The following is a 25122-nucleotide window of genomic DNA, read 5'->3' as shown; positions in this document are numbered from 1 at the left end:
GGAAAAAGAGCCTCATTAGTGGCAGGCCACATACTGTTGCTGAGATGCCTCGTTAGGGGTTTTCAGTTCAGCAGTTGTCAATAGAGTGCGGATGACCTAACCTCCATTGAATTCTGCAGGGAGTTTGGTGCTGACTTGGCTCAGGCCTGTATCATTTACAGTAGAAATATAATGAAGTGGCTGCTGAAGTTACTGTTCTTGAGGGGTGAGCTGCAACCACTCACGACTGTTGAAAAACATGCCTCTTGTTCCTCATCCCATACCATGAAGTAGGTTCTTTCAAGTTCCTCCCTGTTACTTTTTCTGGAGACCTAAAGGACCTCGACTGAGCTGCTGGCCCCTTATCTGGCCCTGTGCAAGGAAGTGGGTGCTTTAGAAGGTTTGGAGGCCAGACAGCTTATAGGGACACCCTGTTCTTCATCCTGGCTCAAGTGTCATCCTTCTTATCTATGAGATGCTGGAGACAGCAGTTTGAATTCCAGCCCCTCCATCCCTCTGCACAAAGCCACACCCAAAGCAACAGGATTATATGTTATTTTTGCAAATTGGAATCTTGTAGTTGGGTAACTGTTTCTTGGATGGTTTATAAGTACAGCAGTCCTTCTTTACTACATTTGTTTAGTGACTGACTGTCTTAAGTAGTAGATGGGGAAGTGACACAATGGGATTAATGCTATTTTTCAGACCTTGTCAAAAAAGGATTTAGAAAAATGACAAGACACAGGGAGGAAAAGGAAATGTTTGAGGGGAACAGAGGAAGGCAATATGTACTCTCCTTGCTCATTCTTCTTTACCATTAAAAAAAAAAGTTTGGCTTTGAGTTCGAAAATCTTTCATATTCTCAAACTCCTCTTATAGTGAAGCGCTTTGGAAATCCTGGGTCTCTACTAGGATTACCCGGTTAATTGGTTGAACCTTCTTATAATTTGCAACCTAATTTTGATTTTGCCCTTGAGATAACGTCTTGTGTTTTGTTATTGTGGCCATTAGTCTGAAACACTGCCTGGTTCCTGCCAGGAATTTTCATACTATTCTATTTCCAATTTATTAACCAACATTATATGTGAGCAGTTTTTATCCAAGTGGTTGGTCCTGGTTCTGTAATGACCTTCACCAAATGACTGAAATAACATCATCAGCAGCAATTCCTAACCTTTATTGGGTTCTTATAATGCGTCAGTGTCAGATATGATTTTAAGCTTTCATGGATGAACACATTTATCCTTACCACAAATGTATTTGTTAGCTCCACTTTATAGCTGTGATGTGGCTGAGAAGTATCTTGCTCACAGGAAGAGCCTAAGATGTCAAAGTAAAGCCATCTAGGTGTTATGAGAGAAAAGAGATCAACTGAGATCATTGTTAAATGTAATATGAATGCCATGAGGAAAGGAAAGCCAAGAACACAAACCAAGGGGTTCACTCTTGGCCCAGGTGCTTAAACATCACATACTCTCTACTGGTGACAGTATTATTCTTTAAAAATTTTTTATTAATACTATTGTACTTCTTATTATTAGCTTCAATTTATTGAGAAACTATCCAAGCATATCACGTGCATTATCTATACCCTCACAATAACTTGCCTAGAGGCAGTATTTCCATTTTTAGCAGATGCAGAAACTGAGGCTTTGTGAGTTTGAATAACTTGCAAGACCACACATTCCTAGACAACTGCAGAGCTGGGATTCAAATCCAGATCCAGCAGCTGTAGAGCCCATGTGTTTCCCATAAACATAAGCTTTGCCGAAGCCACGCGCTCTGCCTCTCTCAACCTTGCAAAGGCATGAATTATGTGGTCTAGGGCAGTGGTACAGAATTTTGGTGATGCCAAATTGTCTTGTAAGATTTCTTTCAAATCATTCTTTAAGAAATGAGTGTATCTGTTTTTACTTTTTTTTTTTTTTCTGAAATGGTGTTCAAATTGTAGCTTTCCATCTTCAATCAATTTGTACTTGATTTCTTGTCTCGCAAAGGGAAGTTAATGTGTAGTGCTCATTTAATTTGTGATTTATCACCCTTTTTTCAGTTATACATTTGTTATAGAGACAGCAATGTTTTCAAGATCATGAGCTCATCAGAACCTTCTTTTAGAAGCCATTACAGAAGTTGTCATGAGCTTTGGATTGCTTTCCAAAAAAGTTTATCAGCCATCTAGGTTGAGGAGGTCAGTCTCAAAGATTAGGGTGGTAGCATGGAAAAGAAACCATGCATTTATTATTCATAATCATTTGTTCATTTAAGTAAGAATCACAGGGTGCAAGTGAACATGAGGACTACAGGGTACTCTGGAGCATCCAGCTCTGCCCATCTCTGGTTAATTCTAAAAAGCAGACATGGGCAGTGGTAATGAGGTGGACTGGGTCCTTGCTTGGCCTTTCTGGTCCTCACTGAGTGAACTCAAACAAATCAATTTTCTAAGCCTTGCTTTTTCTCTCTGGAAATTAAATCAGGGTTTGGCAAGGCTAAGCAAATTACCCAAGATTCCACCATTGGTATTCGTTATGAGGATTAAAGTAGTTTGATCCGTGCTAAGTATTTAGAACTTCTTGGGATATACAAATTAAGAATTCAGAAATGGTTAGCTACTCTAAAGAACTCAGCTTGCTACTCCTGAACCTCAGGGTTCTTGATTAATCTCATTCAAATAGGAAACCATACACAAAATGTCAGCTGAAATGTGAGAATAAGAGCCCAATTTTGTTCTCCCCTGAAAGGCAGTATCATGGCCTATTTTTAAAATCGATTGAGTGTCTAATAAGATACATACTGATATTTGATAAGAACTGAAGTACTTAAATTTATCTCCATTAATTCTTAAATTTTTGGAAAACTGAAAACAGAAATGACAGGAATTTTTATTCCTGGTCAAAAGACAGATAGTTTCTTTGGATTCAGAGCAACTTCAACCTTGGAGCAATTTGCACCAATGGAAATAGAGATCCAAGCTCTTTTGGATATTTATGCCATTAAATCATTTAGTGATTGTCCTAAATTTGGGGGCAGAAACTTCCTTGTAAGGAACAGCTGGTCTTTTTTATAGTCATGAATGTTATATAAATATAACAACTATATCAATACCATTTTGTTGATGCCATCAAGTCCATCCTAAATTAGTATTATTATCTGCCATCTGGTAATATGCAAAGGGTATACTTTTTAGAATGGGGGGGTGTTTCTAACACTGGAGGAAATATTTTCATCCCAGTAGATTGAAAACAGAAGTTGCAAAGGAAGCCATTAGGGAATCTTTTTTCAGACTATTCAGAGAATAAGCCTTTTGCTGATATTGTTTTGCAGAGTAAGCATGTAGTTATAAGTAAAAATTTCATAAACCTTGTTCATGGCCTTAAAATCAGCAAAAGTTATTCAACTATCATCACTGAAATGGACACTGGATACTGTGTCTCTTGGTCAGTCTGTTTTCCATTTATGTTTGAGGAGTAAGCAAAAATAGGAGGGATTTGAGATGTCAGAAGGACCAGGGGATGAGATCTGTCTTCATCAGCACTCTACGTGTCAGGTTGCCCATACCTCCAAAACAGTACCTTCTGGTCAAGTGTGAGATGTGAATTTTGATGCCACAGGCACAAGCAGCTTTGGAAACATTCACTACAAAATTAGGCTGCCTTTGCAAAAGAGAGTTTGAAATGCTGCCAGTTCCTTTTAGCAGCTCTAAACCTAGACCAGCTCCCTTCCCTGGGCTTGCTGTTATTTAAAAGATCATGAATGTGCTTGAAGATAATCTTTATATAAAAGATGAGCAAATGAACCAAATCGCTACTTCAAAGAAGAAAGTAATCTTGAGTTGCTGAGAAATATGGTTCTGCACAACTTTGGACTAAATACCCTGCTGATTTTGGACACCAAGAGGTAGATCTGTCAAGAGCACTAGGCCTTTGAGGTCACTTTAGAGCAAATAATAGGCTGTCAGGTGAAGGACTGTAAGAGTTCTGATGATAAATGTCATTTCAATGAGGACTGCATGCATGAGAAGCTTCTGCCCCTCATGATGTAGAAGACATTTCATGAATGCATACATCTGTAATTCACATAGTTGTCACATGCACAAACCCTCTATATTTATGTTGGCTTTAGTAATCCTTATTGCCCAGTTATTCTAATTTACCAAGGTAGCATTCCTCCCCAGCCAACCATTACCATCACAGAAACTGCCCTGTTTGGCTTCAAGGCACCAGCCACAGAAGGACCCTCTGACAGACCTCCTAGGGCAATCCAGTCCAAAAGTTGCAATAACATCTGGTGTTTGGCTTTGTAGCATACAATGAATTTTTCTGGGTGTAACTGAATGTGTGTTGTCTGCCCTTCCTTCTGACCAAAATTACTAAGGTCATGTAGAATTTACTGATTGAATCATCAAAATCCCAGGTGGCAATTTTTTTTTTCAGGTTCTTGTATATCAATCCTTTTTATTTCTTCAGTAAACTTTGTTCTCTAATTGAAAAGGGACCTTGAATTGACTTTTTGAACATGGGGCAAAAGGACCTCACACTGTCTGGAACCAACAGTGACAACAAAAATCTAAGAATTCTCTATATCTGTCGTCTTCTTTGCATTATGTCATAAGTGGGAGTAAAGAGAGAAATTTTTACGTAGGACATTATAAAATTAAACAGTAACAACACATCACAATCCACAAACAGGTTCTGAAGAAGAAGGGGACTACTTTTGTCTTCATCCCTCACCGCCATTTTTTGTTTCTTTCTTTCATAGTTCCAAAAGCATCTGTGAAGGATACATGTATTGGATTGACATGAGCTTCAAGTATGTCAATCTGTTGCTTGACCAAGGAAAGGGATACAGGTTGAGTATCCCATATGCAAAATGCTTGGAACCAAATTATTTCAGATTTTGGAGGTTGTTTTTCTTTTTTCTTTTGGAACGTTTGCATAGTTGATAATCTGATGTCAAAATGCTCCATAATCCAAAACTTTTGGTGCTTAAAACATCTTGGATTCTGAAGCATTTTATATTTTGGATTTTCAAATTGGAGTACTTGGTACTTTATCATCCTAAAATGTTACACAGTGTAATTAGAATAATTTTTTCATATTATTCCATCAAAAATCTATCAAGTCTTTATGTTTAAGATACTTTAAAGTGCTTCTGGATTCAGATATGAATATGACCTATTATGTGTCACCGAGTTTTCACTCTAATGGAGAAAGATGTTAGACACACACACACACACACACACACACACACACACACACACACACAAGTGATGTGTTTGATGAAGATGAAGCAGTGCTCAGTGTATCTGTTAGGAATTTGCTCTGGCCAGTGCAGAGGAAGAAGTCTTTGAGAATAAGCCCTATGTCCTTTAATCTCAGACCTATGTGTACTAGGGTAGTCATTTGGAGCATCTGTGGTCAATGACTGAATCAGTTGATGTCCATGCCACAATTACATAGTGTCTTCATTTGTGAGAAAGTTTGAGATTTATCTATATGTTGGATAATACCACTGAAAAAATTTTAGAAACATAGATATGAAAATTGATCTTCAATTGACCTATCTCATGCATAGTAACAGTAATAATACATTTTAAGCTATCTATATATTTTTTTGGTACCAGGGATTGAACTTAGGGGCATACACTGAGCCACATCCCTAGCCCTATTTTGTATTTTATTTAGAGACAGGACAACTTGCTGAGTTGCTTAGCTCCTTGCTTTTGCTGAGGCTGGCTTTGAACTCGTGATCCTACTGCCTCAGCTTCCCAAGTCACTGGGATTACAGGCATGCACCACTGCACCCAACTTAAGCTACATTTTGATTGCTATTTTTGGTGGATGAACAGAAGAAAATTAGGTTAAAAAAAAATTCTCACTAAAACTTGTTTCATCCTATCTAAACTTTTACTCCATAAGTTTTTCTCCCAAGATTATTACATTGAATTTTTGCTATTATGAGCCATTTATGACTTTTGAAAAATTTAATCATTCTCCCTAAGTTGACCTTTACTTGCAGCAGAATCCTTCCAATAAAGGGTCCTCAAGGAGTGGGGAGAGGTGTGGCTGGGCTTCCTTGTTTTAGCCAAAGATTCTTCTACTTTTCTTCAATCTTGTTTCAGCTTTTATATATTTTTTCCTTCCTACTGTGGGAAGGAAGTATTCCACTGCTGTTTCAAATAGACATCTAGATTAGAGCACCGGCAGAGCACATTGTGCCGGGTCTCCACAAGCAAAGACAAATGTGGTAACACATGTTGAGAAATAATGCATTTCTGATTCCCTCTTAAAACCCCACATCAACACTGATCACTTTTGGTTTCCAGGAACTAAATTAGATATAAGTGTTTCCAAATCAAAGGATGCTACTATCAAGAAATTTGAGATTGTAGTACATTAATTAGGATTTCATTCAACAAACACTGAGTACCAACTCTATTTCTAAAATTGTTTTGTGTTGAAATTGATAAAGAAACACAACTTTTACTCTAAATTGCAATTTAGAGTAAAATTGCTCTAAAGTGTAGGGAATTTGATAGATTTTAACCCAAGAATGAAGGGACACCTCACCCAACCAGGGGAAGTGAGGGAAACCTTCCCAGAGGAGGTGCTATCCGAACTGAACCACAGTGAAGATGTTTCAGCCAAAAAGAGCACACTGGAACTTGCAGGGGCACAATTGTTTTAGTCAACTTTTTTGTCCCTGTGACTAAAATGCCTAACAAGAACAACTTAAAGAGGAAGAGTTTATTTTGGTTCAGAGTTTCAGAGGTTCAGTCCATGGTTAGCTGACTATGTAGCTCTGGGCCCAAGGTGTGGCAGAACATCATGGTGGAAGGATGTGGTGGCAGAAAGCTTCTCAGTTCATGACAGTCGGGAAGCAGAGAGAGAGAGAGAGAGAGAGACAGAGACAGAGAGGGCGCGCTAGCTCTGCTCATCAAGGACAGAACCACAAAGACGCCACCCCAGTGGCCTACTTCCTCCAGCCCTACCCTACCTGCCTGCAGTTACTGTCCAGTTAATCTGTGTCAGTGGTTACAACTTTCATAACCCAATCATTTCACCTCTGAACATTCCTGCATTGTCCTACATATGAGCTTTTAGAAGACACCTCACGTCTACACCACAACAATCGACATAACTTATGTGTGGTACTCCTTGTATCCCACAGAGCAGAGAGATGGAGAATGTGTACATTGAAGGATAAAAGATGCATTAGGTGAGTTAGCTAAAGGACTTTGAATCCATCTCAGGTATTATTCTAAAGGCCTTTGAGAGACCTGGGGGCAATTTCAGCAGAGGAAGGCTGCACATTGATAGTGGAACTGTGGCTTCACACCTGTCCTTGGGTGACTTGAAATTGTTGAGAGTCCAGCACAGTGTGAAAGCTCTTTGCCCTGATAGAGTGGAGCACATTGAAGAGGGCCAGAGAGGTAATTTCAGACACTGCTGCAAGCCACCGTTTTATCTTGTAGGGAAGGATTTGCAAGGTTTTCCAACACTCGTGTAAGATTGTTAATAGAATTTGTTTTTTCTTCTTTAAACAAACAAACAAACACACAAACAAAAAACCAGGAATTCTGATGCAGAAACTCTTTTGTCTCTTGGGTAAGGAAGACTTCCTGTTTTAAACTATAACCACTTATTTTCATTTGCTCTCTGGTGACCTCTTAACTAGAGCAAATTGAGGCTGATGTAGACACAGCACAAACCTCTGATAATCTCTTTGGGGAGTGTAACGAAGACATGAGACAGAGGCTTCCAGTGTCCACCTAACCCATCAATACCTACCTACTTCTGCAAGGTCATAACAATGACATGAAGGAAAAAATGTGGAAAGTGGGGAACAGGTGGAGTATTCACCTACACTTTAGATGAAAGGTCAAATTTGAACAGTGAAGTCCTTGATGTGAATGCCTGCCAAGGTAGATCTACACATTTCATTTGCTAAAACAAAACTTCTGATAAACTTTTGCCTTGCTGACACTTCAGGTCCTGGTAAAGTGGACAAAGCCCAAGAGTAACACCCTGGATATAATTCCTACCAAAGGAAGAACTGTAAGTGGAGATTAATAGAAATAGTAAACAAAAGGAATATAATCATAGGTATATGTTCCTTGAATCTAAAACCAAACAAAACCCAATAACAACAAAAAGCTACAGCTATGTTCTTTTTTGTAATTCAGAGGAAAGATAAATATGAATCTATAGATGGAGACTCAATAAACCTACTATGTGCTGACACTATTTGGCATAGGATATATGGAGATTTGTTTTCTAACTGGGAAATGGTTCAGGAAGAATGGGAACCTAAAAGATAAAATTACAGTTACTCCCAATGGAAAAGATGCAAAGGAAATACAAATGATTAAAGTATGTGAAAACATCAGAATGACAAATAGCTAAGTCTGTATATACAAGTGAGACCCAAATCTTATACGCAGGTGTTTAGGGAGGCTTACGTCCAGAGGAAGCAAGTCTTGAGGCTTGAATGTGGAGAGCTGTTCCCCCACATGCCAAGTAGAACAAGAAGAAAGCATGAGAAAGATGTCAGGGAAAGCAAAGCCAGTGTCACTACCAGAAGTCCTGGACAGGGGCAGGACATGGTCTTCAAGATGCCCCTGCTAGTAATTAGCTGGTGGCTCTTGCAAATATCAGTTAGCTTCTCTAGTATTTTTTCATCTGAAAAAGTAAAAGATGTTGAAGGGAATGACCTTAGCCATCTTGGCCTAATGTCCAATTCTTTGCTTCTGTCTTATGGCAGTACTATTTTGAGCATAAAATATTGTATTAAGTTAATACCTATTCATTCTATTTTCCATTTCCTTCAATACTTTGGTTCGTTTCTTAAAATTTCAGCAAATTGGTCAACCCCAGCAAAATTCTAGAAAATATGTTTATGAAGTTTATGGATTCTTAGGAGAAAACCAAGTGACTGCAGATTTAACATGAATATACTAAAGAAGTTGTACCAAATGCAGATGAGATAGGGAATGTGAAAATATTTAGATTATACATAGTAGTACTTAAATGTGTATCTTATTAGTTTAAATGACTATTTTAAATTTCTAAATTGGAGGGATGTCATAGAAGAGTTTATGTCTTTATTTAAACAAAACATTTGATAATATTTTTTAATGCTATCCTTTGAGGTAACATGGAGCAATGTGATCATAAAACCTAATTAATAAACAGTTGCACATGTATCATTGCAGACAGTTGCAAATTGATAGTGATCACTAGAATCCTCTTCCCAGATTCTCTCTTGGTATTTCCATTGTCAATATTGTTGTCATCAGACCTTGGAGACAATATAGCACAGTTAAAGTCCTGTGGAGATGGCTCATATATATACTAGCTATGTGAATTTGCATATTTCTTAACCATGCTATGCTTCCTTCTCCCCTAACAGGTAACCCTATCTCATAGGTTTACTCTGAGGATTGAATAGAATAATGTATATAAGCGATTAACACCAGCGCCTTCCCCATACTAAACCCTCAGTGAATGCAAGCAACAGTTTTGATGAGGGTACTGATCATATGGGGAGGAAGCATGCTTGTGAAATGTATGGATGGTGCAAAGTTGGTGGTGGTAGACTGAATCAGAAAGATGGCAAATATGCTGTAGTGATGTGCCAAAGCCACAGAATTTAATGATAGAGGTGTAATTTTAAGATTGAAAATTTAATGGAATTAAATGTGAAATCCTGCCTGTAGGTTTTCAAAATTTCAGAAAAGGTTTATGGTCTACATGAAAGAAAGAACCAATTTTGAGTGAAATCAACTTGAATGAACTCCGAAGGGTTTTAACAGCTACAAAATCATAGGAACAAATGAGGAGTCCTGGGGTTCTCTTAGCTAGTGTTCAGAGAGGGTTAGTCGCTTCAGCTCCTCAGACTGCACATTTCCTCTGAGCTCTGTGCCAGTCAAATTTAGGAGACTTAAAGAATTATTTACATTTCTGATTCTAATTTTTTAAAATGACCCACTGTCCAATAACAAAAATAGGTTAAGAAATTCTGAAAAATATGTCAACTGAGCTGGAGGTATCTTTCCTAGAAAAAAAAAGTGGTACAGAGGAGAGAGTTCAACCATTTAATGTTTGAAAGGGACTTGAGAAATAATTGGATAATGTTTTGTAATAGAAGGCAAAATTAGTGATTTTGGATAAGTATTCATAGAGAGAATGGAGTGCGCAGAATGATAAAGGGCAAACTGTTCCAGAGATTGAACTGGTAAGACAACTTTGGGTGAACACAGAGTTTTAGGGTTTATTTTTAAATTATTGAGGTAGAAATTACATATTGTAACATGTACAAATCTTAAGTATAGAGAGAAATGACTTTGTACTTATGTATACACCCATCTGACCACCACCCAGAATGAAACATGGAACTTTCCACTATCTCAGAAGGTTGCCTCATACCGTCTTCCAGCCAATAACTGCTCTACAGCCCAGAAGTAACAACTTTCCTGATTTCTATCATTAAATATTAGTTTTGCAAACTTCATGCAACCACTTTAGAACACTGTTTAGCAGTTTCCAATGAAGTTAAACATACATCTCCTGTCTGATCCAGTAATTCCATTTCCAGTTACATATCCAAGAGAATGGAAGTGTTTTTTAAAAAGTTTATACAAGAATGGTTACAGCAGCCTTATTCATCTAGCTTAAATAATACAAATATTCATTACCAAGCGAATAGATAAACATGAGTATATCCACACAATGAGATAGTACTCAGCAAGGAAAAAGAATGAAGTACTGATAACATGTTAATGTATGGATGAATCTCAAAAATATCATGCTAAGTGAAGAAGTCATACGTGAAAGAATAGTGTGTTAGTCAGCTTTTTGTCTCTTTAATAAAAATACATGACAGAAACAAATTAGAGGAGGAAAAGTTTATTTTGGTTCATGGTTCCAGAAGTTTAGTCCATGATTGGTCAAGTTAATTGCTCTGGACTCATGGTGAGGCAGAACTTCATGGCAGAAGGACTTAGTGGAGGAACACTTCTCCATTTATGGCAACCAGAAAGCAGAGACGGAGAAAGGGGAAAGAGCCACAGGGAAGAGGACCAGTCAGTCCAGCACGGACTGATTTGGTTACTACTCTCACAATCCATTCACTTCACCTCCCAACATACCTGCATTAGCACAGTTGATTTGGGGAACACCTCATATCTAAACCATAGCAGATGCATACTCTTCGATTCCATTTGTCTGAGGTTCAGGATTGTAGTTTTTGGTGAAAGATTTTCATGACAATTTGATTTTGCACACCTAACACACTTGGGGAAATTTCTTCTCCTTTCATGAAAGGACTTGTATGAACCCAAAAAGGCAAAGAAGTAAAAGGAAAATTAAGCTAATGCCAGCAGGCTAGCTTTGCTTAAGTGAGAAGCATTTATTTAGCATTCTTTGTTTCTGCAGCGAGTAATGGGATTATGTCGTATTTCATTATTCCTTTCCTTTTGTTTCCTCCTTGAATTGTGTGTGTGAATGTGTGTTTTGTGGGTATTGAACCAGGGCTCGTGTATTCTGAGCACCTGCTCTACCACTGAGGCTACCACCTAGCCTCAATTATAATTCTTAAGAGGACTTGTGGGTAATAATGAGCTTAATGCTACTTACAAAAGGCAGAAATGCACTGCAGAGTTAAAAGTTTGTTCATACAAAACAAACTACTTAGTATAATTTTTTTGAGTCTTCCTCAAAGTAAAATTTTCTGAGCACATTACAAGCAGTATTGGAAAGCAGATGATTTGCTATTCTCTGCTCAAAACTTCTGATACTAATGTTTTCATCACTTCTGAAAGCTACTCTCTTCTTTGTACCATTTATCCATATTGGTAGTGGTAAAAGCTGAAATCACAGTAGGCAAACAAAACTAGAGGACAGAGTTGGGGATGTATCAGTGCTAGAGTACTTACCTAGCATGCACGAGGCCACGGGTTCAACCCAGCACCTCAAAAAACAGTAAAAAAAAAATAACTGTAGAGAACAGATTAGAGTCACCAGGGGACACACAAGAAAGGACAGGGAGGGTTCAAATATAAGGGGGAAGCACAGGGAAGTTTCTTGTGGTGATGAAATAGTCCTGTACCTTGGTGGTGGTGGTTCTATGAATCTAGATATGGGATGCACCCCTGAACACATAAAAATTGTGAAAATGAGCAACACCTATAGTTTACTTCAAGTCCTATACCAATGTCATATTTGCTTATTTTTCGATGTTATACTATAATTATGTAAGGGGGAAAGCTGACTTTTGAGTCATGAATTCCTGTGAGCATATAATTATGACAACACAATGAATTTAAAAATTATAATAGGCACCAATAACCAAGTCTTAGCCTTCTGAAGGTGGGGTAGGAATGAAAGAGATAGGGCTCAGAGGGCAAGCAGCCTGTCATAATTAATTTCTCCTAGAGGATAATATATATGTTTTTTCTTAAAAGTAAGCCACATATCAGTTTCTGATTCTGATTTGGATGTTAGGCAGAAATTAAATTAAAATATTGAAATGAGGTGATGTCCTGGGGCAGGCACACTGCCAAAGGAGTACCCTGACTTTCACAAGGGTGTTTAGGTGTACATGGACAGATCTGCAGGCTGACTGCACTTCATATCTTTGTGCTGTGTCTGGTTCACCAATGTATTTGCCTATGAGCTTGCTCCAGTTGTTTCATAGAACAGAGTTCTTCTTTCTAGCATCATCATATTGTTATTCTTTAAAAATTCAGTTATTATATGTAAATCATAGGAAACTTTGGAAATAACAAAAAGCAGTAGAAAAAATTTGCCTATAATCCTATTATCCAGAAAAAAAATCTAGTATTGATATTTGGTATATATTATTTCAATCTTTTTACTATTTGCATATATATTCTTCTAAAAATGAATATTAATTTAGACTTTTTGTAATCATATTTTAGTTATTTCTATGTGCACAATATAACATTTCCCTCAGATCATTCAATACCTTCCCACCACATGATTTAGAAACTGCACAGAAATGCACCCTGTGAATGTACAGAGCCTTAATCAGTTTCCTAAGATTCAACATTTAGGCTATTTCTAGTTTCCCACTTTTAGAAAAAATGTTGTAATGGGCAACTTTTGTGTACATTCATGGTTAATTCCCTAGAATAAAATCTTAGATGTAGAATTACTGGGTAGGTAAAATGTAAAATCTTTCAACTTATATTGCCATAGTACCCTGCATAAAGATAAGCATCATTTTAAAAAATGAAAGTTGCAAATCACACCTTATTTGAGCAACAAGATGCTCTATGTGAAGGGAAGTTTAGGATCAATATCTTTTGCATGATTTATCCCTCCTTAGAGACTAATTGCCATTACTGACTAGATGTATTGTTTTTACAGAATTAAAAGAAAAACTTTGAAAATTTTTAAATAAGCAAGTTATGCAAGAATAATTTACTGTTATTAACTTTTTTTAAAAAAATAGAACAAAATAATATTCCAGCATAAAAGAATAACAAATGGAATGGGCATTGACATTCTTGAGGAATGGGTTGTTTTCATAGATCTGTGTTTCTCCCAACCCCCATTTGAGATTGATTAAAATGTAGTTTTGATTATTTTTAAGCACTTGATTTACATACAATATAGGAGTTGGGGTGAAATTTTCTTTTTTTTTAATTATTTTTTTATTTTCACAGACTGCATTTTGATTCATTGTGCACAAATAGGATATATCATTTCGTTTCTATAGTTGTGCATGATATAGATTCATACCATTCATGTAATCATACATGTACATAGGGTAATGATGTCTGTCTCATTCCATCATCTTTCATACACCCCCTCATTTCCCTCTATGTAATCTAAAGTTCCTCCATTCTTCTCTCACCCCCCCACCCACACCCCCATTATATATTATCATCCATTTATCAGGTAAAACATTCAACCTTTGGTTTTTGGGGACACCAAAAATACAAATAACCCAATCAATAAATGAGCCAAGGAACTGGACAGACACTTTACAGAAGAAGATATGCAGGCAATTAATAAATATATAAAAATTTCTTAAATGGAGAAAATGTCCTGCAGAAGTTAACAGTTGCTGCTGAGTCCTGTTCCATTTTTCTAATTGGAAGCATTCTGTTGAGATGAGCGGGGAGCATGGTTCTGGATTAAAGATCTCCTTTGATTAGGCATCTCTAGTCCTTGCTGGAACACCTCAGTTGTATTATTTTTTTCTGAATTTCCAACTGGTTGAAAATGTCTATTTGATTGATTAGGTAATCATTGTAATGCAATTTTATCCTTCTCAGTGAGAAGCTGTTCATTTACAAGAGGTTTTCTTTAGTTTATCAGGTAAGGCTTTGTCTTGTGCTGCAACCTTCAATTGATTATAATCATTGTTTCCACCTCAGCTCTTTCCTCCGGTTTTCATTGGTTCTCACTCCACAGAAAGGAGCCAGCTTGACACCTGGATCATACCAGGAAGGGTGGAAATAAGGCTTAGACCATTTTTATATAAAATGTATAAATAGAGTGTGTATTGTCACAGTTTTTTTCTTAGCTTCCAGTAGAAATCACTGATGTTTCCGTATTGATTTTTGACACTGGAAAGCTGCCAAGTGTTTAGATGTTAGAAGAGCAAGTCAAACCTCGGAGTCTGCCATTCTTTTTTTCCTCACAAGCACAGCATTCACACCGTTCTGTAGTATGTGTGTGGTGGGGAAATTTTGCTTGGATGCAATTTATGAGATCCAGATTACAAAATCCTCTTTCTCTTTTAGTTCTATGCTGGTACTGTGACCCTGCAGAGGCTTAGTTTGCTTATGGCACTATAGAAACCCATTAGGGGAGAGAGGCAAGGCAGAGGCAAGGAAGGAAATTTATAGTGATGAGCTAGCTCTTGGGAAGATGAAGGAACATCTTGTCCTATAGGACCATCCTCCCAGGAGGCTGATGTAGGGTTGATTTATGTAGAAGGTGATGAGTACCTTCTCACATGTAGAGGTTTGCAACCAAATGATACATTGTATCCTTACTCTCCAGTCACAAAATGCATTCCTGTTCTGCAAATCACAAAAACAAAGATCATTATCTCCTCAGGGGCTATTCTTGTCACCAATTAGCTTGCCCAGGAGCAGTTCCTGACCTTACACAATAGACAGGCTAGAGTGGGCAGCTCCCGTAGGCTCTTGCTGATCACCAAACTCAAGCTAATGCAAGAAAACACACTTTACCTGATTATCATGGAAGAGAAGGTTCAGGTGAGGTTAAGTCAGGCCCAAGATCTGGTCTCAATGCTTGGCTTCAGTATTTTCTATGATTGTGTTTTATCAATGTTATTACTATTTCTTGCAAAGTGAAATTTCTCAATCTGAACCTAATGGTAAATCATTATTATTGGTTTTTATTTAGAAAATTGTTTTCTTCTTTTGCTATCAGCTAATTATTGACCTTTACTTTTCAGCCCTACTGTAGTGTAAACCTTTCTAAGTTGAAAACAATTCTGTGGAGAAACTTGCAGGGCATTCCAGGTGTCAAGAACTCTTCTAACCTACAGTGAATTTGGCAGAAACTGGAAATACCATTTTTTCATCGATTTTGAATTAATAATGTCTTCTTGTGTCACAGCATAAATTTGGTTACAAGTACTAAAGAAATATGAACACATCATATTCTGGGGGAAAAAACAATTATAATTTAAGAACAAATATTTCCCCCAAAGGGACTGCCCTCTGAGTTGATCTACTCTTTTTGTTTGTTCTTTTTAGTTATACATGACAGCAGAGTATATTTTAACATATTTATACAAACATGGAGTATATCTTTTTCAAATTAGGATCTCAGTCTTGTGGTTGTACATGATGTGGAGATTCACTTGTGTATTCATATATGTATATAGGATAGTTGTGTCAGACTCTCAGTTGTACCCTGAATTTATTTTTCGACTTGTTATCTGAATCTCTTACCCATCACTCCATTTGAGATTTTCTAAAAAACTAAAAGGAACTATTATTCTGGTTGCAAATTTGACTTCACATTAGAGATTTATCATGGATTTGAATGAGCAAAATTATGTTCGTACCTAAATTTCATATATATACTCTTTACATATATATAAACATATATATAAATTATATACATAATATATGCATATTTCCTTCTTTGACTTTTGCATTTTTAATAAGCACTATTAAAAATTGAATATGAACTTCTTGAAATTTAATACAAAGGAAATTTGGCTTAAATCTGACCACTGAAGGATAATTTATTTAGCTGTGCAGGTTTTTAAAAAATTTAGATAATGTTTTTTTCTTCACATTAGTATTTCAAATGCTTGTTAAATTAATTTTTAAATTCACAAAAAGGTCCTATTTGCCTTTCATATCACAGGTATTCATGTAATAATTAAATTTTTATATTTATAGTTATTCTCTCCCTACACTCAGCATATGAAAATGCATATTTAAAAGTAGCAGATGATTACTGAAGAATCAGATTTGAAACATGAATTATTCACGAAAATAAGAATTACCCTTAGTTTCATGTACCACTGTTATATTAAGGAAGAACTGAAGTTCTTATATAAGGTGTGCATTAATATTAATATGTCCTCCATTGCACTTGCATGATTAAAATGCTCATGTATTAAAATCCTTGTTTTTACTGCAAACTTACAAGAGCTCCTGCTTTTTTTTTTTTCTCTAACAGATATAAGCTTACCAAAGTCGGCAACAATATGCTACACAGCTGCCTTGCTCAAAGCAAGAGCTGTCTCTGACAAGTAAGTGAGCAATGACTGGTGCGGTACCAATGGCCTACCCGACTTCAGCCGTGTTGCCTCTGAGGGCTTTCTCTGGAAGTTTCCTAGTCTATGAGACTCCTGCTTATGAGCATGCATTTCCCAAATCCTGCTGATCTTTTCTTTCACTACTAGAAGGAGGAAATGTGTATCCCAGGTATTGTAAGGGTGTGGGGTACCTAAAGAAGGATTTATTATGAAAATCCGTGCCTCTGAGGTGACTTTTTTTCTTTTTTCTTTTTGCCAGACAGTAGATACCAAAAGGCCTGCTTGGAACTTACACAAAATGCTGTCCTTTTGTTATTATTATTTTTTCTTTTTTTGGATAATTCCTCTTCCTTCAGCAGTCCATGACTGGGTAATGCAGTGTGGCCTAGGGGGTGGTCATCTCGCATTCTTTGCCTTATCAATACCACGTCAGCTCCCCACTCAGAGTGTGTTTCCTTTGAGATGCCGTCTCAGTGGGACATTGCCCATTTTATTCAGGCAGGTGACTATGGCATGTAGAATATCTGTAAGCATCGAGGGATGACTGGCAGGTGAAAGAGCAGAGATGGCTTAACTGTTTTTGCTTCCACTTCCCTGATACAATTCCTCTTGTAGTATTGAAAAGCAGAGAACAGGAAACAGCCTCTGCTGTGTCAGACAGGTTTGCTGTTAAGTGTGTGTGCACTTCAAGACCGAAGTAATTTTCTTTCATTCTTTTTTATCCTGTAGATCGCCAGTACCTACTGCAACATCTTTTCTCCCTACACAGCGACTCCAGCTTGGGAGGGCAGGGCCAGGGTTGTCACAGCTTCCCCTGTGGTGTCTGCCTGCCAAGCACAGCTCTGGAGTTAGCCCTGGGTGTGAGGTGAGAAAGAGATTGCATGGTCTGGTTTTTTTCATTCACTGGGCAGGTGTCTCGCCCACAGTTTGGGCATGCACCCCCTCTGCCGGGACGGCCCAAGCAGGCTCGCCTGCGGCTGAAGCTGCAAAGACTTAACCCTCCATCGCAGCACTGACATGGGGTTGGGAGCCTCCTTTAAAATTCTCCCCAGTTCTGTTTTTAACCAAGTGCGCTCTTCTGTAACCTGGTTTTCTCTTTTTCCTACACTATCTGCCCTTGTCAGTCCTTTCCCCTCCCCTCACCTAAGCAGGTACTCATAGAAAATTTAGATTAGCTATTTAGACAGAGAGACTTGACAGCTGAATTCAGTTCCTGCCTCGATTAGATGCAAGCACGCTTTCTGCTTCTGCTGGGGTTTTTGCTGGCCTCCGTCTGAGGGGTCACTCAGAGGTTCCATGTAGTGGAAGTTTGGAGAGCTCATGCCTTGGCTCGCATTGGTTTTATGGGCCCTTGATGTGTAGATGCCTTTCTGGATTGATGCCCAAGCAGTGGTCCCAACTGGATGGTGTTTGTCTTTCTGCTTTTCAGATTCTCTCCCGAGGCTGCATCTCGGCGGGGGCTGAGCACAGCAGAGATGAATGCAGTAGAGGCCATTCACAGAGCTGTGGAATTTAATCCTCACGTGCCAAAAGTGAGTCTGTGGAATCCCCACAGGAGCTTGTTATGATAGCAGGGAAGCGTTCACTGACCACCGTGTCCTGTTTCCTATATGCCCAGTTATATAAAACAAAAGGAATGGCAACCAACAAGTGTTGAGGTCCTGTAGAGTCTATAGGCATTAAGTCTCCTTTTTTTTTTTTGGTACTGGGGACTGAACTGAGGGGCACTCGACCACTGAGCCACATCCCCAGCCCTATTTTGTATTTTATTTAGAGACAGGGTCTCACTGAGTTGCTTAGCGCCTCACTTTTGCTGAGGCTGGCTTTGAACTCACAAACCTACCTCAACCTCCCAAGCCACTGGAATTATAGCTGTGTGCCACAGTGCCTGGCCTAAGTCTCCTTTTTTAAAGCAAAACCTACACTCAGGGAGAACTTAGGAGTAATTTTTGGTCTTCACATAATAAGGTATATAGATAGACCCTTCTTAGGCAGGACAGGTCAAGAAGTCTGAAACTGGAAAAAAGTGGAGATCCCAAGGATTTGATGCATTTGATAGGAATGTCACACCAGTTGTAATCTTACATAGACCAAACTCAGGATATAAACTTTGTTGTTGATAAAACTGGCAAAAAGTACTCACTAATTTATCTCTGTAGGTAAATGGTTATTAATCAGTATTGGTAAAAAATAAAAATAAGGAAGATCTGAAAGTATGTAGTATTTTGATTTCTGATATCATTTTATTAGGTATATGTAGTAGGAAATATTTGTCTTAACTCTTAACCATGTGATTTACCAATTTATAAATACCCAGTATTTCCCATATTTTTTTCTGAAGTAGATTTTAGTGGAATCAGGAGATGGATGTTTATTTATGATTTACCTGTGTTTGAATACCTGCTCTGTGGTAGGTATGTGGCTGAGGGTCAGTTTCAATCTCTTGACATTAAACACATCTAAGCTTCTAAGAAACTATTCCTGCAATTCACATCAGGTATCACAAAGCCTAACTTTCTTCGCAAAATGTCTAATGGAAACTTACTGGTGGAAAATGACAAAGGACAGATGTTTACTTGTGTTGTTGCAGTACCTTAGCAATAGGGTGGGGTGTGTGAATGTGTGTATTGAGATGATTTACAGGGTTACCTACTATAATTTATTTTGTTGGTATCTAGAGTGACAGAGATAAGTGATCTAATATCATTCCTGAGGTTTTACTCAAGGTCATCTTTTCATATAATAGGAAATTGAAGAACCATGCACAGTGCCATATTTGTACAAGGATGCATTTATCCTCTCTAGTGCCAGCAGATAGTAACCCACAAAGTATTTGCAGACTTAAGTATTACATATAGTGTGCTATAAACATATTTATATAACATATTTTACGTAAGCTAAAAATGCTTATTGAATTTCATCAAAATTTAAAACTAATCATAAAAATATTGTCCTGAATTACAATAAACTTAGGTCATCCATCAATATTTATTAAATACCATTCTCTAATGACAGAGCTAGTCTATGAGCATAAATAAGGCTCTTTTAAGAAGTAGTTATTGAGCAATAGAGTTCTGCATTCTAAGGGAAAAAAAGAGTTCAGATTCTGGTTGTCATTAATCAGACACAAAACCTGGGACTTAGCACTTCTGCTCAAAAGTTTTCCCTCATCTTTCAAAGTAAGATTAAAATATAAGCCCTGCCTATCTTCTGTGATAAATATCAAGGGAGATAATATATTTGAAGTGCTTGGAAAACTGTGGACCACATATCTGTTAATTATTAAAACAGATATTTGACTTTTCAGAGGCCCCTCAAGTCTAGGAACCAGGTTTTAACTTTCCCAGTAATGTTAACTAGAAGCCTAATAATCCTGGGGTGCAAGATAGATTCTTGTTGGTTAGGTATTTTGGTTAGTCATTTGATTCTATGATCATAGTCTGAAATGGTTAATTGAGTCTCTAAAATGTTATTAAAGGTACTTAGAAGTAGTTCATGGAAGAATTTGGCACAGTCAGTTGACATTCCTGCAAAACAGAATTATTCTTGAAGTGGAAACATTTCAAATATTTTTATTAATATATATTTTTAATTGGTACATAGTAATTGTACATATTAATGGGATACAGTGAAGCATTTCAACACATACATATAGTGCAAAATGATCAGATCAGGGCATATCTACCATCTCAGACATACATCATTTCTTTGAGAACATTTCAAATATTTGGTTTCACTCTATTTTCTAATCATGAAACAGAGAAGTCAGGGTACCTAGGTAAACTGATTTTATACCCTTTGCTTTTTTGGGTTCATGCTGAGGGGGAAGAAAATCTCTTCATCTGTTCACATGTCCACAGGGAAAGGTCCTTGTGATTCACTGGTCTCATCTGTTGAATTAAACATGGAACTCTGGTGCATGGGTGCCATATACAATATGCTCTCAACATCTTTACACACGCTCTGCTGTTCATGACTTGATAATACTTTAGCAGCGCCCTCCCCTTCTTCTTTGTTTTCTCTGGGGAAATCCTAATGCTCATCCCCCTCCCCCCACCATGAAAGTCACCTCATGAATCCTGTGCCCCCTTATCATCAGAATTACTCTTTCCCCTGTGGTCTCTTGCTCTAGAGCCATGATTATGCACTTGCTGTTTACCTCTTTTTTAAGGTCAGTTGTGCATTTTAGGATCTTGATGCTGTTAATTTAAAACAAATTTTTTTTAGTTGTTGATGGACCTTTATTTTATTGATTGATTGACCTTCATTTTATTGATTGATTGATATGTGGTGCCAAGAATTAAACCCAGTGCCTCACGCATTGTAGACAAGTGCTCTACTACTGAGCCACAACCCCAGCCTGATGCTGTTAATTTTTAAGAACTGAGTACACAGTTCATGAAAAAGAAATCTTTAATTCATTAGAGGTTGTTTTTCCATTTAATGGAATTAAAATAGAAGATTTTCATTTAAAGGAAGTATTCACCATTTTTAAAAGAAAAATTTACCCATGTCATGCTGAACATATGAAAGGCTACCCTCATCTCAATTCAATATCTTCATCTTTGTATTATAGTTTATTGGATTTTGAAGTTTTCACTCCACAAATATGTTTCCTTACCTGCCAATTTTGAGATTCCCATTGGGTCAGAGTGGGGGAGAAATGTCTCTCAGTGATTCATTACTTCATACAGACCTGATTATCTAGTGCTTATGTGTTCTTGGTGTGCTGTGTCTACACCAAAAGTCCTTCCCTATAAGGAGGCATATTTTTGGTTTGGAGCATGTTATATTAACTCCTTCAGGGTGGCAAAGATAAACCTTTACTTTTTGTCAAGTTTCCAAGAAAAGGCTAAGTATTTGTTATAGGTAGTATTAGATATGCTTTTTCCCTCTATATTGATATTATAAAGCAACTTCTTTTATGTTAAAGTCTAAAGAAATCACTCATTATACTATGATCTAGTCATATTTAAAACAATTTCCTTTTAATCTTTTTTTCTATGCATTTTCATATTTAAAAAATTAGTGTGGAGCACTTGGACTATGTAGTTAGGCATTAGGGACATATGTATTGTTTCTGCGGGAGAATCATCAGATTCCAGAGATTTTGACCTAAAAAGATTATCCTCCAACTTAACATTAAAGCCCAAGTCTTTTTGTCCATGTGCCTTTGAACCTTTTAAAGATGGTCTCTATAACTGTTTTCTGGGTACTTCATATGTCTCTTTTGGGGATGAAGTATGTTTGTGTGTGTATTAAATAAAAAGCATGTAATGTGAATACTTCCCCTTAAGTTTCTTAGCATACAGTACTGTTAACTGTATGCATGTTGTTGTACAGTAGATATCTAGAAATTTTTCATCTTTCATGACTAAAACTCTATTCCCATTGAACAACTTCCTATTTCCTTCTCACCCCAGCCCCTGACAATCACTAGTTTAACTTTTGCTTCAGGGAGTTTGATTACTATAGATAGCTTGTATAGGTGGAATCATGCAGGATTAGTGACTGGCTAATTTCACTTAGTATAATGTCCTCAAAGTCTCCACTGGTGGTGTAGAGCGGGATTTCCTCTTTTTTAAGGCTGAATAATATTCCATTACATGTTGACTCTACATTTTCTATATCCATTCATCTGTCCATAGATATTTAGGTTATTTTCACCTCTTAGATATCAGGAATAATGCTTTAGTGAACATTGTAATGAAAATATCACTTTGAGATTCTGTTCTTACTTCTTTTGGTTGAATATCCATAAGTGGGATTACTGGATGATATGGTAGTTCCATTTTTCATTTTTCGAAGGAACCTCTATAATGTTTTTATTAGTAATCGCACTGTTTTGTGTTCCCACTAACAGTACACAAGGGCTCTAATTTCCCTACATGTTCGCCAACAATTGTTCTTTCTTTATAGTGGTCATCCTAATGTGTATATGGTAAAATCTTATTGTGGTTATGATTTGCAGTTATCTCATATTTAGTGAAGTTGAACATCTTTTCCTATGCCGGTTGGCCATTTGTGTATCTTCTTTGGAGAAAAGTCTATGTAAGTCCTTTGCCTGTTTTTAAAATTAGGTTATTGAGGGTTTTGGCTCTTGAGTTGTGTGAGTTTCTTATATATTTTAGATATTAACTAAATGGGTTGCAAATACTTCCTCGCAGTCCACAGGCTGCATTTTCAACCTGTTGGTTGTTTTCTTTATTCCACAGAAGCTTTTCAGTTTGATGCAATTCCACTTTATATTTTTATTGTGGCATGTTCTTTTGGTGTCATGCCAGGACCAATGTTGTGAAGCTTTCCCCCATTTTATTCTAGGAGTTTCATAGTTTCAGTTCTTATCTTTAAATTTTTAACATATTTTGAGTTGTTTTGGTGGTGTAAGATATGGGTCCAGTTTCATTCTTTTAACACATGGATACCCAGTTTTCCCAGCACTATTTGTTAACTGGAGTGATTCATGTCTTGAATCCTCCACTGTAGACATCAGGTTGACAAGGCAGGTCAACTTCTAAGTGAATCTCTATGAGCAGAAAGATGTTTTCAGTCCTTGGAATTATTTCCTTAGGGTAGATTTGCAGAACAGAACTTACTGGATCACTTGTGGAAGCACTTTAAGGCTTTTGAGCTCTTGATACTTATTCTAAATTGCTTACCAAAGAGAGAGAGGGGGGAAGGAAGGGGCGGGGAGGGAAGGGGAGTAGAAGTGGGACGGAGTGGGGGAAGGAAATTGTAGCAGGACCCTCCCATGAATAGGTAACTTCTTCACCATTTCATCACTCTCGTTGAGCAATTTGTTTAAAAAATAGGAAGAAAAACAACAAACATTTATGAATTTATGAATTTATTAAATACAGTGGAATTTTGTTACTTTAATTTGAATTTCTTTATCACTGATAGTAAAGTGGAAAATCGTTACTGTTTATATTTATTCTTTTCTAAATTCTTAAGCCATTATGTGAAAGTCCTGTCATTACTAGGGAAATACATTAAAAGTCGTAGCTTCACAGGGCTCGTGACAAATAAATGCAGTTACCTCATGTAACTCCCCCAGTACACGCTCAATACCTGTTCACCCTGCTGTCTTCTCTTTCCTTTTTCCTTCAGCTCTAGTTCTTTGCTTGCAGCCTATAGGGGAAATAGAGGCTTCCTGTAAATGCATTAGTAGGTAGTTTTGGGGGCACCCTTGTCTGCAGGACAACCAGAGAATGTAACAGTGGCACCATAGCACCCTTGACTGTGAGTACTCTCAAGGCTCCTTCAGGTCACCAGATTTTGCTCTAGCATGTTCTGGCTATAGCTTTTGTTTTTTGGAATTCAGCACCTTATAGCTGCTTGAGAAGTCCATTGCTTGTGGTTGATTGAACAGCACCCACTTCTGCCCTGTGTCCACATTCTTGTTCTAAGCATGGTACCATCCTCATCCTTGCCACCCTACTCCCACTAGGTCCTCTACCCCAGAAACACACTTCATGCGTGGGATGAAATTTTTCCTCTCCTTGTCTCCCCATACTTCCTCATTTAGACCAGGCCTGTAAGTCCATTGTAGGCACGTATGAGGTGGCTCATAAAGCATCTCTGCTTCCTAGGGCTGTAGCTCAGTGGTAGAGTACTTGCCTACCATGCTTAAGGCCCTGGGTTCAATCCCCAGTCCCCAGTATTGCTAAAATCAATCAGTCATCAATCAATCTCTGGTTTTTTCATCTTCATTACCCCTTTATTACTATGTGTTAGTCAACTTTCTGCTACTGTAACAAATACAAAGGTTTATTTGGGTTCACAGTTTTGAAGGTTTCAGTTTATGATCAGTTGGCCCTGTTGTGTTTGGGCCAGTGATAAGGTAACACATCATGGGGGCAGCTCATGGCAAAACCATTTACCTCAGGGCGAAAGGCCAAAGAGAAAAAGGCAACACCCAGAGTCCCAATATCCTCTCCCAGGGTATGTCTCCAGTGACCTAAAGACCTCCCAATAGTCCCTACCTCTTGAAGTTTCCACCACTTCCCAGTAGCACCAAACCAGCGACCACGTCTTTAGCACATGGGCCTTTGGGAAACATTTCCTGTCCAATCCATAGCATTTTCCCCTCTCATGAAGGCTTAGGCCATGCCTTTCTTTCCATAATGTAACTCTGCATTCCCTTCCTGGGTAAGTAGATTGTAGAGCAATTTTAGTAGACCCTAACACACACGCACCGAACCCATCATGATTAGTTTCTCCAGCAGAGCACTTTGGGTTTCTGTTAAGTTTTGACTCTTCCCCAAGCCTTTCTTCTGCTCATGAAAAAAAAAAAAAGAAAAACAAAAAGCAGTTGTTTCATTCCTAGGAGGTCTTCTACCAGTTGGAATTAGGCTGTTGAAT

The 25122-nt window shown here is 37.7% G+C and overlaps 1 protein-coding gene across 9 annotated transcripts in view; it reads left to right on the top strand.

Moving 5' to 3' along the window:
• St7 (suppression of tumorigenicity 7) overlaps nt 1–25122 on the top strand; it is a 257756-nt gene that overhangs the window by 202057 nt on the left and 30577 nt on the right. For 8 of the 9 annotated variants that reach the window (XR_007109780.1, XM_047560747.1, XM_047560750.1 and 5 more), the window contains 2 exons: nt 16680–16752; nt 18188–18290. Coding sequence is in view for 8 of the 9 variants with exons in the window: in XM_047560747.1 (XP_047416703.1) it covers nt 16680–16752; nt 18188–18290 (176 nt within the window). In the remaining variant the exon portion in view is untranslated. Of the gene's footprint in view, nt 1–16679; nt 16753–17487; nt 17624–18187; nt 18291–25122 lie in introns of all 9 variants that reach the window. The other variant, XM_047560753.1, reaches the window with a different exon arrangement.

Source organism: Sciurus carolinensis, chromosome 8 (assembly GCF_902686445.1).
Source record: "Sciurus carolinensis chromosome 8, mSciCar1.2, whole genome shotgun sequence".
NCBI classification, from domain to species: Eukaryota; Metazoa; Chordata; class Mammalia; order Rodentia; family Sciuridae; genus Sciurus; species Sciurus carolinensis.
This window is presented reverse-complemented; position numbering and strand designations above follow the sequence as displayed.